This window comes from Tauraco erythrolophus, chromosome 1 (genome assembly GCF_009769465.1).
Source record: "Tauraco erythrolophus isolate bTauEry1 chromosome 1, bTauEry1.pri, whole genome shotgun sequence".
NCBI lineage: Eukaryota > Metazoa > Chordata > Aves > Musophagiformes > Musophagidae > Tauraco > Tauraco erythrolophus.
Window position 1 is genome coordinate 64,270,033 of NC_141465.1, and position 18,978 is coordinate 64,289,010.

Here is an 18,978-nt window from a genome sequence, read left to right on the forward strand (position 1 = left end):
ACTCAACACAGTGCACAGCTAGAACTAACCACAATTCTTATCATGTAGCGTAGGATGTGCAGGTAAAATTTTCATCTTTTTTTTTTTTAATTATAGCTTTTAGCTTCAGATTTTAGCCCTCCCTACCCCATCTGCTTAACAGGTGAGTTGGTTTTATTGTCTTTGAATGTGCATTTTAAAGTAAATTGGTTTTAATTGCTTGGCCAGACAAATAGTAGTGTCTTTGTAAGGAGCTTCATTAGATATTTTTTTTTTTTACTTTGTAGATATGATGAAACTTTTTTCTTTGCCTGTGTGATTATTCCTAATCTTGTTCCTACAATCAGGTTATGTTTGCCTTTCCATTGGTGTAAGTCCAATACAAGACACAGGAATCGATAGCTCTGATGCTGAAGTGATTTTCATCAGAATCCGAGTAGTAGATTGTAAGATTGTGCCATGCCACTCTTTACTAGACTTCAGAGATATCATGAAACTCGATGCAGCTCTCAAGAAATTAATTTTTATTTCTTTTGCCTATATTTTAAGTAAACACACATAAAACGCCATGAAATAGAGATTTACTGTTTTCTTGCAAAAGTCCTTCAGGAGTGGAAACATAGGCAAAATAACACAATTCTTACTCTTCTCTCTTACGTTTTTTAACCACAGGAAATTATGCTAAGATCACCTTTGTTTTTCTTTGTATATAAGTTGCTTTCCAATTAAATGGCATCCTAAATCCCTATACTAAGGATATGATAATACAGGTGTGTACATGGCAGGAGAAGGTGGCGAGACTCTTGATAATAGGTTGCCCAGAGAAGACCGCTTTCTTTGCTGGCAGATACTGACCAAGATAAAACAAGTCACTGAATATATTGAGTCACTGAATCACCTTGAGATTACCTGCAATGCAGATACATCTGAATGGTCAGTTTAAGATTATCCTGTTCCAGATACCCTCCTCCTTTGGTAATTGCTGTCTGCTTCTGCTGTGATTTTGTCTCTTCCTGTCAAGCACACTTGCAAGATGACAGTTCTTAATTTCATACACTACCATACTTTTTAAGCACTATAAAAATGCAAAATTTCTGAGGTTAGTTAGTTAGCAAAAAATTTGTCAGTGGTCTATTTTCCCATGGATAGCAAAAGACAGAATATTATACAGATTGTTAACCAAATCTATAACCTCCATTAGTTAACCTTCCCTTTTACACTTCTCCCCCATTCGTGGTGACCTTGAACACCTTGAAGAGGGTATTGTCAGCATGGCAGTAAACTGGACAGCAGAGAGATTATACATCACTGGCATTATTAAATGCATTGTGAATGGTCGCTTGGTGTGGTTTCGCTACACATGTCCCCAGTTGGACAAACAGGAAGCTGGCAAGTAAATGCTTCCACTGCCTAACTTGTGTCAGGTCACAACTCAGGTAGCTGTTGATGGCTTAACAGATCAAATGAGTCACCAGAAAGGACCAGAGCTGTCACAGGAGGGAGGCTGGACAATTTGCCTGGGGTCAAGGGAGAGGGGAGTGAGGAGGGAAGAGAAGTAGATAAGACCTTTCCCTTTTGACAACAGAGACCCAGTACATCAGCTCATCTGCTCAAGGAACTGCAGCACTGAACCACACACAAGGCTCTTGGGTCCTACTTGCTACTGGTACCAGTATGCCTTTGCCACGTCGGCTATTGGGTGACATAACTCAAAACATCATCCTTTGTTTTATACAGTATTAATCGGGCTAGAGAGGCAGCTCTAATGAATGCCTTGAGAGAGGTCTTTACGACTGTCATCAACTCAGATTCAAGAGTCAGGATCCATTGATCCTTTTACAGTGTATGAGATAGTTGTCTTAAAGTTTAGGAGAACTTTTGCCCAGTGCAGGTAGGAAACTGTCTCTTTATTCAGACATACATATTATCTTGAAGTTTCAGGATGATTTTAAAAGATGTATGGAGTGATGACAGTTGGCAGCAGTCAATCTGTAACAAAGCACCAGGATGGGTTAAGACAAATGAGTTAATCTACTCCATGTGACCTCCGAGTGTAAAAATAGATCATTCCGTTCACATGCAAGGAATAGAGACAAGCTGAAGACAATGATGACTAAAGTGCTCCTCTCTATAAAAAGTGCAGAATAGGAGTTCTCTTCACCTCTCTTGATAGCTCGGTGGTCACTGGATGCTCTCTTGCTGCCTGCCTGTGTAAGTTGTGTCTGATTTGCATGAGGTGCTAACAGACAAGGGACTAGCCTTTGCCTGACCTCTGCTTTTTTTTCTCTTGAGCTGACTCAGTGCCTCTCTGGCAGCTGTGCAAATGCAGAGTCACTCTGTGGCCAAACAGGCAAAGAAAAAAGCTCCTTGAGGTCTCAGTTGCACAATGTGAACATTAGCAAAGCACATGGCCTTTACTCACTGAGATTCTGAATCAGGCACTCCAAGCTTGTTAATCATAGGTGTTGGATATGTTCTTAATAAATACCCAAATTAAGCCATAGCAGTTGAATATGCATGCTTGACAGCCCTGCCTTCCCTCTAGCTCTGTGGATGAGAAGGCTGTGAGACATAGATCAAACCTTTTGGTAGGAGAGGCAAAACACTTCATACAACAGGGTTTGGGGTTTCACCTTGGACAGGATGCTGTAATATAGGGGTCTGGGTCCAGCTGAGTACTGCTGAGTGGACCTGCTCCCAAATCTCCTGTGTGCTCCTGGTCTCAGCTGACAGATGGCACACCACAGAGCTGATACCTTGTGATGGTGTGGATACTACTCCGTTCAGCAGGTCTCTGCTAGGGTCATTCGAGCAGTGCAGCACAGCACTGTGAGGCAGAAGTGAGGCCTGATGCTGCACATGCAGGTAAGTCACGGAGGAGGAGAAGGGTTTTTAGGTTGCTCTGCTGACTCACAGACATCTTAGAGTATGTCCAGTTTAGCTGGTAATAAAGTCCAATAGGAGCATGTCTCTTGGGTGAAAGAGTTAGAATCAAAGACCTGGTGTTCACACAGTACATGCATTGAGGATTTTACTTCTACATAGTTCTACTCCAGCCCCATGGACTCAATGCCATTTGCAGCTGGGGCGTGTCTTCAGATTTGGTTTAATCTCAAAGGAATCCAGTTTACACACTCTGGGCCTGTTGGCCTTCAAGATACAACAGAGCTCCATGGATTTAGTAGCCAGTAATGCCTTTCTCAGTCTGCTGATAATAGTTGTCACTAACTAAAGACTGATTTTGTTATTTGGTATCTTATTGCTTGTCTTAGAGGATAAATTCCTCTTCTAACAGCAACAGCTGCTGAAAGACCTGCATTTCCACTCCAGATGTAGAGTTCTGCATTGCTATAGGTATACCTTGGAAATTCATTTGTAAGCAAGTCTGTGCAAGATGTAGTTAAAGAGTCTGTTGCATATTCTTGAATATCATCTATCCTGCATTTGTGTGAAATAATATGAGCAGGAAGAGTGCAGCAAACTCCATTTTTAAAAAGCACAATATCCAGGAAATACTGTCTGCTAAGCTTTATAGAGCTACATAATAAAAGATGTAATTGCCTATCTATCTACCTTATTGGAGTATTATTTACAAAAAATAATAATCTGTTTTTTCAGAAAGCAAGATGACTCTTAAAGAAAATGTCTCAGAATATCAAACAAAATTGATAAAGAAAATCATGCTCACTTTGTGCTGGATCCTAGCATTGTTTGTCAGTGGGGCAGAAGTTAGAGAGATGAACGTGCCAGGTAAGAGTCTGCTTTGGTGATATTTGATGTTCATGGTGCTTTCTGACAGCTGGGAAAGTGGATCTGTGTTTTGCCATGCCTTCAGGAGTTTTTCCTGCACCTGTTCGTGCTTGTGTCAGACAAACAGCTGTTTCTAGCCTTTCTGAAAGCTTTTTACGTATTGGTAATAAAATTTCCCCTAAATATGATTCAAAATTGAGTTCCCTAATGAAAGGAAAAGGGCAAATGCAAAGGAGAATTTCAGAGAACTAAATGGAGAAAATGAATTGCTTCTGTGACTCCTTGAAGCCTCTAGCAGCTGGTCCAAGCCTTCTGGGGGGGGGAGGGAAGGAGAGACAGGGTGAGACCGATATAGCAAAGTCTTCCACCCACACAATCTATCTGGAGGAGCTTGATCCAATTCAGTTTGCAGAGAGAAACTGAAACCGCGAAGAGTTTCCCAGGTGGGCTGGCGAAGAACCGAACATTTCATGCCCTCCCTTCTGCTGAAGATAAATCCTGCCCTACTTTCAAGGGTTACCACATCCTGACTGGCAGGAGTGGTTATGCAGCAAGGTCGATCAGCCTTTAGAGAATTTGGGGTTAGGGTGGGTGACCACAGCTTTCAGAATAAAAAAAAAATGTTTAATTTTATTGACAGTAGCTGAAACATATCAGGGGAAAAATTCAAAAGCAATGTGACAACAATGCTTGGCAATCTTACCCTCAATAGGGAGTGTGGTGGGCAGGCTCTGCTACTTCAGGTTTATGTCAGTCCCTTCTCCATTAATATGAGGAGAGCTAGAAAAGCTGCATCTGCTTTTCTACAGAGTTAAGGTTTAACCCATGTGAAAATCTTCAGTTCACTAAAAACCTTAAGCTATTTTTACATTAGACGTTTAAAAAAGGCCTAATAAGCCTTTGGGAACCTTTGAATAAACTTTTGAGAATATTGGCAAATGTTATATTTTAGGAAATTAATTCTCTATTAGCCTAACATCTGGTCAAGTGAAAAATTATTTAACACAAAGAAAGGTAAAGTTGTATTTTTGTAGTATTCATAATTATTTTTTTAAACATGATGACTTGTGTGTTCTTTCAAGTGGTACTGATATCTGATTGTCCTGTTTTTCAGAATGTTCCCATGTTGAACCTCAAATATGGTATCGTGCAATTAGCGATGCAGAGTTTGTTTTACAATGTGGTTTACCAGACAGAGATGCTACCCACATTTATAACAACAGCTCACTTCTAAAACAACATAAGGTGAAATGGTTCTGGCATCAGAAAGATAAAGAGCCACTGAAAGCTATCAAGGAAAGCTCTAACCTTGTTTTTCAAGGGGATGCACTTTGGTTTAAACCAATAAGGGACAATGCTTCTGGAGTGTACATATGTATGATATGGTATGTAATGGAGAAAAAGGCTTATATTTCTATAGAAGAGTTAATTGGTTTGATTTGGTTTGTGTATTAAATATTTAACTTTCTTTTCTGCATCACTCAGGGAAAAAATCCCATGTCTCAAAATTGTTTTGGAGGTTCAAACAAACAAGGCAGCAAAATGTTTGGGTTATGAAACAAATACATTGTATCTCCTTGCTGGCAATGGTAATTCAATAACTTGTCCTGGGACAAAATGCTACAGCCATATGAAAAAGCCAGATGTAAAATGGTACAAGGTAAGACTCACTCTCTTGAGCCTTCAAAAAAGTTCAGTGGAAGTATATCTTTAGGTCTAGTTAATGCTCATATGTCATAGGTTCTTGAACTCTTCTTTGGCAGACAATGCAGCCCGAGAAATTAAACTCAAAAGTAAAATCTTGAATTTCTATTTAACAAGTCTGTAAGAGTTTTGAAGAAATTTACCACACTCAAAATATTGTTCCATGAAATAGAAGCCTAGAAATGCTTTCCTTTCAGCTAAGAAATTGAAGCAATTGAGAATCAAAATAGGTTCTTTACAAAACTGACATATGATTAATATTTAAAATTTTAGGTTTTGTTTTAACATTTTAAATTCTGAAAATATCAAATATAACAAAGAAAAAGTGGCTTTGTTAGAAACAAAATTGTTTTAAGATTAATTTTTCAAATAGTTCTTTCCAAGACTCCTGTTTTTAATTAGACATTATTCCACTGAAACATTATTGACTTACTCTTTTTCAAATGACCACTAAAATAATTGCAAGCTAAAAGATACTCTTATTGTGTTTAAGGATTGTAATACGCCATCTAAACCTGTAAAAACGAGCAAATGAAAATGACTGAAATTTCAATAGTGTGTTTTACTCCTGGTATTATTGAAATTATTTATTCTATCAAGTAGAATTATGATCTAGTCAAAGTTACTCTTCATTTACTTTCAAACTTTAAATGAGGTATAGCTTTACCTACATGCTGATCTGAAGCCCACTGAATTTAAGGAGATTCTTTCCATTTTTCATTAGTGGATTTTTTTTTCAGGAATTTGATTAGTGGGCTTAGAGAATACGAATACACTAAGGCGAAAAGTAATTCGTATTAATTTGCTTTTCAAAAAATAATCAGGTTTCATTCTTTAAAAGTAGTTCCAGTGTTGTTAATTTGAGACAATCCAAAACAGTGATTTACTTTTCATAAAAGAACATGAAAATGTTTTCAAAATAATCAGTTGAGTAGGTTCATGATTTCACATTTCTGTCAGCAACCACAAATTTTAAATATTTTTTTAAAAAGACAATCGTATTCACATGTTGTAGACCACAAAAGTCTTCAAACTCCTAATAAATCTATTTTTGGGCTTTAGTGGAAAGAGTTTGGCTTAGCCCTACTGCCATGGTAATCTAATCCAAATATTTTAAAACACAAATCAATAACAGCAACAACACCAAAAAAAGGACTTCTAATTCTTTGATATCATTTTCTTTCCATTAGGATGGTCATCAGATAAAACGTAGGAAAAGCAGACAAAGCCTAAAGCTTAAGCATAATGAAATCTACTTGAATCCAACCTATGACAAAGATGCTGGAATATATGTGTGTGACTACGCTCTATATGACAACACTACGAAGTGGACAATGAGAACAGCAGTGACAGTCGAAGTTATTGGTAAGTAATACAATAACTCAGAATAAAATACCTGAAGTAAAATATGTTTCCTCTGTTCTTTCTTATCCTATTTATGTCTTTTGTTCAAGCTCTTGTTCTGAAAAACCTATAAACTGAGATAGCTACACAATCATTAAAATCCTCTTTCAAGTATTCTTGCAACATTGACTGGAACCTCCAATGTTTGGTAGTAACGTGATTAGCATACAGTGCCATCATTTTCAAGATCTGTTTCTGCCTTGGATTTGTTGTAGTTCTTAACAGTGGGGATCAAATCTATAAAAGAATTTAGATCTCTTGATCTGGGAACAGAATTCATGAAACTGCAACTGGTGCCGATGTTCTGTATGTACTGTATGGGGAGTGGTAGGAAGATAGTTGCATATTAGGAGGAAGGAGTGCTAATCTTGCATAGGAAATGTGGACAAAAGCAGTGTATCTCAATCCTACCTCTGTCCCTGAAGTAGCAGCTTATGTGAAAGTAGGAGTTAGATAGAAAATTGTTCCTTGTGGCATGGATGAAACCTTCCATTTTTTCACTTGGCAGTGACGAAATTGGCAATAGTGGGATCACTGCCCATGTTCCACATAACTTTTAACAGCAGAGGAAACAGGAGACCTGTGAGCAATCTAACTAACAAACAAGCCATTTGTTGTTGCATGTGCTATTTGGGGAAAAGCATCACTGCCTGCATGACCTGTTCTTTTAGGCTTTGTGTGGATTACTAAATAAAACTGGCCAGAACTCTATGGCACAGTGATATGGCATGGCCTTACATTCTCCTTCAAATCATGGTGACCTTTTTCGCAATATTTACTGTCTTTTGCTGCCCTTTGGGCAGAGCCCAGATATTGCCTGATAGAGTGCTGTTGGACAACGTCAACACTGTGCAAGGGAGCATGCTAGCAACTCATAGATTCATAGATTCATAGATTCATAGATTTCTAGGTTGGAAAAGACCTTAGAGATCATTGAGTCCAACCAAGATCATCGAGTCCAACTCAAGATCATGAACGAGGGAGACTCTGTTTAGTTTGCTAAAAGAGAGATGTGGTTATGCTTTTCTCCAGGTATCTGTGACTGAGTGCTGTAAGACACTTGTCAGATGCTCCAGTCACTCCACTCAATCACAGGTCCCAGAGGAAAGCATAGCTACATCTATTCTATATCCTGAGCTGGATGGACCCAATACAGTTGCCTCTGTATGACAGCAGCACGAGACCTAGTCTCAGCATCCTGGTGGAAAGTGGGCCGCTCTATGGAAGGGAGAACAAGATTTAGGGAGCAAAAGAAAGGTGTCAGGTGAGGAAACCTGGTTCTATGGTCCAGTGAGGACAGCACTCCTCTGAAAGAGCTGGTCTCTTTTTTGCAGATGTTTGATCCATTTGGTACTAAGAAGTCATGGGAAAAATATATACACCCCATCAGGACAGGGCCTGGAAACCACATCTCACCAACTTTTGAGACCTCGATGTGCTGGGTTACAATGTCTGGTGCTCTTTCACTCTTCTCCCTGGCTATATTCCCACGGTATTTTCCAAGCAGGCATAGACTAGCTCTGCTTTTATTCTGATCTTATTCTGAAGCTAACGCACCGTGCTTCTCAGTTGTTTTTCCTCACTTCACAGCACAGTCAGAAAAAATCTTGAAAGTTGCCGTATACATATGCATTCGCCCTGATTCTTGCATTTCTCTGCTGTGGCTTGGTTTAAAAAAAAAAAAAAAAGGTGTTGTGTGGCACCATTTCCTGCAGTATGGGACTTTCCTAGAATATCAGAGCTGTGGGTTTTAGCCTCTTCAGGCTGTTTTTCCGGAACCTGGGTAATTGCTTAATAGATTATGTGAACTGTGGGTGTCATTATCTGTGCCCTTTGGCAGCCCTTGTTAGGAAAAAAAATGTGGTTACTTTAATGCAAGAACCCATGCATGTGAATGAGGTGTGTGTGCTTACTGGGCATGGAATGGGGCTTGGCAGGAAACAGATATGAAGACTACGTCCTTCAGGGGGTTTTGCAAGGGGGTCCCTAATTTCTGAATCCTAAATAACCTTACGTGCAGGCTAGAGGCTGAGCTGCTCTGCTCATGTAAGATGTCAATGCCTCAGAGTAACTGAGACAGCAGATCTTTAAGTACCTCCATAAGTTCTGTGATCAAGACTCCCTTATCTGTGCACTCTCAGACACATCAACAACTCTAAATCATCCTCTTGGACTTATTTGTGTAAATTTCACCTAACATTTGAAAAAGATAATTCTGTAAGATATTTTCTCTTGTCTTCTGCACTGATGATAACGTTATAGTTATTAACAGTATTCCTGTTAATTGCAGCAAAAAACACTTTCCATCCACCAAACATCTTGTATCCTAATGGTGTGGTGATCCTCGAAGCAGAGCTTGGTAAGTTTCAATTCTTCATTTAAAAGCGAAAGAAGATTTTTAAATAAGGTGTTGATAGACAATGATAGATCTTGATAAAGCAGAACAACTTTGCCGTCTAGGAGTGTGAGAATTTTATATAAACTGTTTTTTGGGGTTTTTTGATCTCTATCTTTGTGGATATTAAAGGAAGCATCATATATTATACAGATCCAGGCTATTTAAAAGAAAAATGTTCTGATGACTTCTATGCATGGTTTTCCTGTGCTGATTTGTTCCAGGAAAGCCACTTGAATTGGAATGCCGTGTACAGTTTGGGTTTGAAAGAATTTCTTCGATGAAGGTAACATGGAAGAGAAACAACAAAGAAAATACAAATGAGAAATTAAGTCAGGAAACAAGGTAAGAAAAAACCCTGTAGTCTGATTACTGCTACAGTCAGCAACTGTAAAAATCCTTCTACAACAGCTTTACTGAATACATTTTACTGAAAGAAACTCGGAAGACTCTATTCTTCAACATATTAATGCTTCACATGCAGAAGCACATATTGATGGCCATAAAGTCAAGAACTCAAACTTTCTGTGCAATCTTAACTCTTCTTCCTAAAACTTTAGCTCATGGACAGCTTGAACATGCCTGGTTCTTGGTTACCTGTGCCTGCATCGGCTGTTTTCAAGTGCTCCCTCTGTTGCACCTTGCTAGCAACTCATACAATCTGTCTTTGGAAGCTGTCTCTCAGTGGGGAAAAAAACAGATCAGTAAAAGAGCTCTGTGGACATTGAAAGGAGTTTGGGTGCCTCAGACGTTGGGGTGTGTTTGTTGGGTCAGTTTGAGGACTTGCAGCACTGAATTTCAGGACGCTGAATTTCAGGAGTCTTCCCCGGCAAGAATTAATCAGATCCTGCAAAGAAGCAACATGTGGGGGAAAGGTTTCCTGTGACTTGGGGACAACCCAAGTAGTCACCACACTTCCCTTTCCTTCTTGTACTTCACTGTCTTATTCGCATATGCAGTGTCCAACTTGGGCAAGAAACATAGTGGAGGCAACACAGGCAAGTGTGTATTTCACTACACAGTCCTCAGTCACCTTTATGAGACACTTTTCTGTACTCTAGGGGAAGAAAAAGCCCTGCTGTCACTGCTAAAATTGAGTTCTTAATAGGAGTCATATGGGAAAAAAAACAAATAATTATGATATCACACAAAAACACTCACTCATGAGGTAGATTGGAAATTGGATTTTCTTAACTCTTGAAAGTTTGGCTTTGTAAAGTTCTTCTTACCAAGTTTTTAGCTTTTTGCATGCATACAGTTTCAGTTTGTTTATTTTTTTAAAAAAAGGAATTAAACATTCCCAACAGACTTTCAGTACAAGTTGAATACTTTCCCATGCTCATGCCTGTGTATCTTGAGTTAGCAGAGGTAGGGCCATGGTAGACTGTCATTTTGCAGTGGCGTGATACGAGGTGTCTTCAGGACCACCCAGAGACACCTGTACTTGTGGTTTTCAAAGAGAAACGCTAAGACTCAGAAACTCTGGATGTTCTCGGGTGATTGCAGACACAGACCTGTTCCCCACAACTCTCACTCAGCCCCATAGGTATTCCTCTGTTACCTCTTCGTTTCATATACTTCCTTCCCTTCTATCTGTCTTACTCCGTTTGCCTATCCTGTCCTTGGGCTTTTACTCCTGTGCAAGAGACTGTGCTGCTCAGTCTTTCTGCCAGCTAGTTGTCTCTTTGGGCTCCTTTTTGAAGTTTCATTTCCCTACATTTCCGCCAGGGGAATTTTTTACATCTTAGAAACACACAAATAATTCTATAGAGGTTAAAGGTGGTTATATATTTATACCTAGGCAAGTGCTTAAGTATTTTGCTGAGTTGATGAATTAAGAATAAACCTTTCAGTCTGGAGACCTTTGATGTTAGTATTTTCTCACAATGTAAAAACCAAACAGAAGTTCCAAACTAGAATATTGCAACGCTGTTAAAAGTTCAAGTTGAATGTTCATATTTAAGACGTTTGGGATTGTGTTAATGAACAGCAAAGGTATCATGCAAATACGTATTTTTTTCTCCTTAGTGTTTATGAAAAAGGTTTAAAGGGGCACGCAATTCTTCATGTTGCAAAACTGAAAGAAGTTACCGAAAGGGACCTCAGAAGCAACTTCACATGCTTTGCTGAGAATTTGGTGGGGAACGTCACTGCCGTGATCCAGCTGAAAAGAAAGCAGAGAGGTAAAACTACTGGTGGATGACTATTTGCCCTTGAAAACAAGACACATGTTGATATACTCAGTGGTACAAATCAATTCTCCATTGACACTGGCTTTTTAGCCAGTTGCAGAAGTTTCTTGAAGCTGGAAGGGAAAAGTTTGATTTGTCAGATGTCTAGAGTGGTACATTATTCTGAGGACTACTCAGAAGGACAGGGGTATCTGGGGACTTATTGCAGGCAGGTGGGCCAAGTGGAAGCTGGAGAGCAGCTAGGAGGAAGAAGAGGAGAGTAGCATCTCTGAACGTTAATAGGCAATCTATTAAAACGTTAAAAGCCAACCATATCCTGGGCTGTATCAAAAGGAGCGTGGCCAGCAGGTCGAGGGTAGTGATTCTGCCCTTCTACTCAGCTCTTGTGAGACCTCACCTGGAATACTGTGTTTAGCTCTGGAGTCCCCAACACAAGAAGGACATGGAGCTGCTGGAACGAGTCCAGAGGAGGGCCACGAAGATGATCAGAGGGCTGGAGCACCTCTGCTATGAAGACAGGCTGAGAGAGTTGGGGCTGTTCATCCTGGAGAAGAGAAGGCTCCGGGGTGATCTTGTAGCAGCTTTCCAGTACCTAAAGGGGGCCTACAGGAAAGCTGGAGAGGGACTTTTTACAAGGGCGTGTAGTGATAGGACAAGGGGCAATGGATTTAAACTGAAAGAGGGCAGATTTAGGTTAGATATAAGAAAGAAATTCTTTACATTGAGGGTGGTGAGGTACTAGAACAGGTTGCCCAGAGAAGTTGTGGATGCCCCATCCCTGGAGGTGTTCAAGGCCAGGTTGGATGTGGTTTTGGGCAACCTGGTGTAGTGGAGGATTTCCCTGCCCATGGCAGGGGGATTGGAACTAGATGATCTTTGAGGTCCCTTCCAAGCCTAACCATTCTATGATTCTATGATTCTGTAATCTACTAAACTGAAGCAGAGCAGCTGCTGAAAACAATAGTACTCCTAGGTTTTCATAGGACATCTCTGTTTGTTTCCTCAGTCCTTAGCATGCATGTTTCTGAGAAGTTGCCGTAACAGATATGAATGTGATAGCCTTTCACGCACAGGTCAAAAACAGTATCAGTGTGGAAATTAAACGGTTGAACCATAGTTCACAGTAGAGATTCATCATTGGAGTGGCACAGGAAGTCTCCATCAGGCCACCGTGTGCAGCTATGTGTGTTCTGATGTCACTTTTCCATCTCAAGTGATGAATACTTTCAGCTCCGCTGAGCGTGCCACAGACTGTTTTCTCTGTGCCTTTCGTCACAGATTGGCTTTTCATACCATCGAGGAGATATTATTCGAAAAAGGTCCCTGATGGTAGACTGAAACCCTATGTTAAGGTTTGCAGCTAAATGCATTCCTGACTTCTCTAAAGCATGCCAGTGGGACAAGAATGAAGATTGTGGGATGGTTTGCCTCCATTTCCGGAATGTTTTTCATCTAAATGTCAACATGATTTTGGAAAGCCTGAGTTATGATAGACACTTTTCTCTCTACAGTGTTTCTCTTATATGTACTATGCAGTGCTATTTCTTCTCTGTTTGCATTCTTTTCGTGCACTGCCTTTATTTACCAGCACTGGATTGAAATAGTGCTGATGTACCGAAGTTATCTGGTCTGCAACGAAACTACAGGAGGTAAGAAACATTGTGTAACATTCATTTTCTCTGTTTTTTCTACTACCTTTTGCCGTGTGGATTAATCCAGTGTGAATTAACCATTTAAGTAAATTCCCTTAATGAGCCTGTTCTCTTTGAGCCTATACAAAGGCTGTTAAAGCTGGCAAGATGTTCAGTGGGTTCAGATGGAAAAAGAAGTCAACCAGTGTGGAGGAAATATTTAACAGCATCTGAAATGTCACAGTTAGCCTTTTACAAGGTCCCGAATTTACCTATGGAATATTAGAGTAGGAAGTTGTATTTTGGCAGCCCCTTTGCAGGAAATAATAAAGCATCTCCAACATTTTAACCTCATTCTCCCAAAGCGTTTAACAGGATCTGTGGACAAGAATCAAATGTTCTTGCACGTTAAGTGAAAGACTCCAGAGTCTATTGTATTTTTCATTTGAAGCCGAATAATTTCTCAGAAGAATAAACAGAGGAGAGAAATAAGATGATATAGGGCATGAACTGAAAAGTGTAAGTTTGGGAAATGTTCATACTTCCTTTCTAAAAATTATGTTGACCATCTTGACATTATCACCAGAGTGATCAACTTCCATATTTCAAATCTCTGTAGTAGCATCACCCCATCAGCTAAAATGGGCCTCAGAGATAGTAGGCAGCGTAAAAACATATCAGAAATGACAGTGCCTGCTTCAAAGAACTTAACATACAGTTTCCTTGCATGAGTTTGAAGAAATCTAATAATGTGCCCAAGGAAATTTTTCTAAAAATTCTCGAGTCTTGATGCAGTTTGAGATGTATGTGTCTGAGTTTGCTTTTGTGTTTGCATGTGTATATGTAGATTACGCATGAGTGTGACATAGCTGTATCTAGATATCTATAAATACATACACAATGAGACAATTAACTGCCCTTTTGGAAAGTAATTTTGTGAACCCTAAGGCATCTAGCAAAAGCGATTTAGGAAATCACTCAAAATTTCCCCTCTATTTGGTAACAAGTTGATTTAATAATCTCTGGAAAGTCCCCCTAGAGCTCACCCTGTATGTCAGTAGGACAGAGACCTGCCAAGATTTGTGAATTGAAGTTGGAGAGACTGTTGGGTTCCACCGTGGCAGTCTCTGTCCCTCTCCCTGACTCTCCTGTACTGCATGCACGCAGAACCATTTGTGGTGTGGGGGTGTGGAGTGTGCAGACCAACAGTGTGTACCCAGCTAGTTTTCTGCCTAAGGTGATTTGCCATAAAATGTGTTCTCATCTGCAGGATTATTTCCTTCTCACTTTGTGTGGATGCATATCAAGTCACCTGAGGTCTGAAAGGGCTTGCTCACAGAGCAGCAAAGCAGCAGTTGGGACTTAATTTTGCCATTTCTTCCTTTCTATCATGTCTTCTCTCTCATCCCTCTTAGCATACAATCAGAGAATTGCAGAATCCCACAAGGGTGGAAAGGATTCCCAGGAGTCATCTGATCCCATAACCTGCTCAAAGCAGAGCCAACCTAGGCCAGGTGTCTCAGGAGCTTGTGGACAGAGAATCCACTACATCTCTGGACAACATACTCTAGTGTTTGACTACTCCGACAGTGCAAACTTTTTCACTAACATCTAATGATAATTTCCCTTGAGTCTGTTGCCTCCTCTCCTATTACTGTGCACCTCAAGGAAGAGTCTGTCTCCATCATCTCTGTACCCTCCCATTTGGTAGCGGAAGACAGCAGTAAGGTCACTTTTTTTCTCATGCCTCTCTAACCTTTGGGTTTCCTCCTTAGACAATTCAGATATATGTCTTAAAAATCTTCCCTTCTTCCACAAAGAGAAAGAAACAATGCAGAAGCTGTGATACTAGCATTTATAGACCACATATGCAGTCACTTTGCTTAACTTGGATACCCTTCGGGCATCTTAAATGTGCCAAACATTTCAGAGGTTGTAACTATCCTTCTGCATAATTCTGGGGGGAAAAAAAAAACCTAGTGGTGCTTACTGTGTATTTGGTTTTAACTTGCAATTGTAATAGTAATATTATAAAAGAAAACGGTGATGTATTTATCAATGGTCATTATCTAATAAGATTGCAGTGACCTCTGTGGGTGAAATGAGGAAAATCTGGCTTGTAGTGCAATTTGTTGTCATTTAAAAACTGTTTTCAAAGGAGCTTAAATTCGGGGTGTATTTTTAAATTTAAATTCAGCTAAACAAACCTAGTGTCCCTCTGCCCCACCTTCAAGTCTCATACTAGCCCTGTGTGCCTGCTGTTGGTGATTCATTCTTGTGGGTTTAAATTGGCTCAACTTGGCAGAAAAATACCTCAGTAAAAGGCAGTGAGTAGCCAGCTAAGTGAATCAGCTTCCTCTGTCACCAGAAGAGCTTTAGAACCAGTAGAAGAAGTGGCAGATGTGTGTTGCCAGGAGCAGAGGAGAAGAGTGAAGATGTGTGTTGTCTAATCACATCCTTGGCCTCTAAACCTAATCTTCACACGTATGTTTTGTTTTGATGACATACTTTCTGCTATATGCTGGTTCTGAACGTAGCTGTTCAACCCCAGCTCATGCATGTAATGAGCTTTCCACATGTATTTCCTTTGCTCCCTGGAATCCATATAGGCTCTTCTAGATCCTGTGGGGACCTGATGGCTCTAGCTCAGGTTTGTGATCCTAATCTTACATCTAGGGATAGAAATCAGGAGGTTAACAGTGGGGCGTGGAGTGGTACTCAACACTATTACTTAGATGTCTGTGCTGGAGATAGATGTCTCTGTTCCCATGCAGTGAAGATGTAGTCAGTAAGATGAAACCTAAAGAGTTTCTCAGCTTGCCCTGCAGCAACACTCTGCAGTAGAACCCTGCACTATACAGCTGAATTTCTCTCTGGTTTCTGTTGGCTTTATTGACATATGGTACAAATCAGCTGATTGAACATAGGTATCTGACATCATTTGTGCTGCCTGAGTGTGTCCTGCTGTTCCCCAAAAGACTTGAGTCTCCAATAGTTGCCGCATCAAATGTGGCGGTCCCATTAACTTCAGGACACCTTAAATGGCATCACGCATCTGCATACGAGGAACTAGATTGAGTCCACTGTGCCATTTGCTTTCACCAGCAATTCTTTTTCTTTTCCTTCTTCCTCCCTCCCTCCAGTGAAGTTCAAATCTTATTTAGCAAATAGATAAGACATGCTTTTGCCTTGCAGTTAAGAATGGGTCTAACTCAGGTCATTAGTACTAGCTTTTTTCAAAGCCGACAAAAGTTCTTTATGTATTTTTCATCTGCACCTCACAATGAGTCTCTTTCAATGAGACTCAAACAAAGTTCAGGAACTAGTCAGTACCCAGTGTCTGAGCTGATACTTTCGTCAGACTTAGGTTTTGATACTTGCATCAGTCTCTCTGGTTAGAAAAATTAACAGTGTATGAAAGTAGCACATCTTTTGCAAGCATCTAATATTCAGGAACATTATTCCTTTAAAATTCAGTATATTTTCAAAGTAGGTTTTGCATTGATGGGCATTTTTTTATCAGTGTTGGGGCAAATAGAAAAAATTGGGAATCATTCCCTACAACATGGATTTCACCTGGAAGGGGCCAGATTTTCCACTGGTGAAAACTGTCACATATTGGTGAAAATGCAGAAAAATGCCTGACTTAAACTGCCTTGCACTAGTCATCTATAGCTTCCTCATTTCCTTTGGTAGTGTACGTCTACAAAATTTACAAGAAGACAGTGAGGAGTAAGGATTGGCTTTGGGTAAGTGGATGGCTGTACTTCATGAACAGGTGATAATGTTAGGTTTATGTTGTGCCTACTTAAATAGATATAAATGGTAACAGAGCATTAAGAAAGAAACTGAATGCTTCAGACAGATTTATTAATATATACAGTTTTACTTATTTATTTGTTTTAGATGGCAAAGAATTTGATGCCTTTGTGTCCTATGCAAAGCTAGACTCTTCTGAAAGTGACTCTACTTTAATTAGTGAGGAAAAATTTGCCCTGGAGCTCCTTCCAGACATGCTGGAAAATAAATATGGATACAAGTTATGCATTCTTGAAAGAGATATTCTTCCAGGAGGAGGTAAGGTCCCTGCTAATGGTAGAAAATTTTCAGTTCTTTATAAAATTGGTTTTCACTTTTCAAAAAACCTTATGCACCAGATCAGCAAAGAGTATATTTTGGTACTGGAGTTTCTGCTCGAATCTTGTCATGTTTTGATCTTTATATCTGGTCCCTACACCTGAGGCACATGTACATCTGAGTGTGATTGCGGGGAAGCTACTAGGCTGAGACAAAGCTTCTTGTTCAAGAAGTCCTTTGCAAGCAGACTTCATTCCCTGAAAAGAAGACCCCAAATATATAAGTAGCTACCTTCTGAGCAACTTTAGTCAGTGCTACTTGCAGCAATTAGAAAGCCCTTAGTGCCTGCCCCTGGGAGAGACGAAGACAAGTCCAAGTGTCCCTTGAGACTCTGAGTAGCAACAAAGTATGCTGAGGTCTCAGCTGTGCCCTCTACCTCATCAGCAGCAAGTTGTGTTCTCCAGGCTGCATAAGAACAGCTGCGGTACCCTCTGATAGCAAACGTATTTCTAGAGGTTATGTGATTACTCAACATCCCTATTTCTGGTTTTCCTTGTTTCTGGGTTTTAGCTGTTGATAAAGGACCTGATAAGATAAAAAGTCCATTACAGAATGCAGTAACATTCATCATTTCTTCTCTAGCATATACAGATGAAGTTGTTACAGCTATCAAACAAAGCAGACGAGCAATAATTATTTTGAGCCCAGCCTACCTCAATGGACCAAGCATCTTTGAACTGCAGGCAGCGGTGAACTGTGCGTTGGAAGACAAAAAGATCAAACTGGTATTAATAAAGTTCCAGGCTTTCCAAGAGCCAGAAACTTTGCCTCCACTAGTGAAAAAAGCTCTTCGGATTTTACCAGTCATTACCTGGAAATCTTCTATTTCTGCTGCTCCAAACAAGAAGTTCTGGAAATATATGCATTATCATATGCCAGTGAAAACTACTAAGGTGTCAGGAAATTGCAGCCTAAAGGGCTTTTTCCAGAGTTTATTCAACCTGGTATATTGATAGCAGAAATTTCACAGAGGGATGGTGGCAGGCTCAGGAATGGTGATGTGATTGTAAAAGACCTTTTCTACGTTGGCTGACCCCTGTGGACTGACACTGCAGTCAGCAATAGGTCGCTCCAAAACAGTGAGAAGGACTGCAGTGTGACAGTGCTGCACCTCACAGTAAAACTAAGTGGCACTGCACACAAGTGTAGATGTGAGCTATCTTTCATAAATTATTATTTTATTATTATTTTTATTTATTATATTCTTTTGCTGTGATGTTGAGGCATACATGGGAATGTTTGTTTGTTCTTTGCACTGTATCTCTTCTGGTATATTTTTATACTTGCTTTATAGAAAAAAAATAAAAAGGGAACTCCAGAGGAAATTTGCAGTTTAATTTTCCTGTGCAGTCCAGTGGGACAAAACCAAACTCTTCAATCATGTTACCTCCTCCTGTGGGACCACCAAGGAAGTATCACAGGAGATTGCTACAACTGCATGTGCCAAAGGGGTTGAGAAAAGTAGGAGCACTGTGTCAGGGCTGATCCCAGGCGTCTCCATCCTTCCTGCCATGGGCGAAGGCATTCCTACCAGTAGTGAAACATTTCACACTCGGAGACATCTGCGCACTGCTGATGCTGTCTGGTGTTGGTCACTCATGGGTCCCACTGAACCTGTTGGTACTATGGAATGCTGCAGTTGTAAATCAAAGTTCTGGTTGTCACAGCTAGTAGACTTCCAGGGACTCTTTCCCTTGCAGTCCTCTGACTGCTGACTCTCCGGGGTTCATATTACTCTCAAGGCATCTTGACAGGGAAGTCAAGTGGAAGGTTTCCCTGCCTGTGG

The 18,978-nt window shown here is 40.2% G+C and overlaps 1 protein-coding gene across 1 annotated transcript; it reads left to right on the plus strand.

Moving 5' to 3' along the window:
* The first annotated feature begins 3,605 nt into the window (after positions 1 to 3,605).
* IL18RAP (interleukin 18 receptor accessory protein) lies at positions 3,606 to 18,145 on the plus strand. Its single transcript, XM_009992699.2, has 10 exons — positions 3,606 to 3,729; positions 4,844 to 5,114; positions 5,215 to 5,389; positions 6,624 to 6,798; positions 9,128 to 9,196; positions 9,457 to 9,577; positions 11,261 to 11,415; positions 12,936 to 13,073; positions 16,962 to 17,132; positions 17,775 to 18,145. Exons 1-10 carry the CDS (start codon positions 3,606 to 3,608, stop codon positions 18,143 to 18,145), a joined length of 1,770 nt encoding a protein of 589 aa, XP_009991001.2.
* The last annotated feature ends 833 nt before the right edge of the window (positions 18,146 to 18,978 follow it).

Excerpts from the sequence above, each read along its gene's own strand:
- IL18RAP (XM_009992699.2), top strand. The coding sequence starts at position 3,606 with ATGACTCTTAAAGAAAATGTCTCAGAATATCAAACAAAATTGATAAAG. Across the intron at positions 9,578-11,260 it reads AAATTAAGTCAGGAAACAAG|TGTTTATGAAAAAGGTTTAA; the intron begins GTAAGAAAAAAC and ends TTTTCTCCTTAG. Across the intron at positions 17,133-17,774 it reads AGATATTCTTCCAGGAGGAG|CATATACAGATGAAGTTGTT; the intron begins GTAAGGTCCCTG and ends TTTCTTCTCTAG.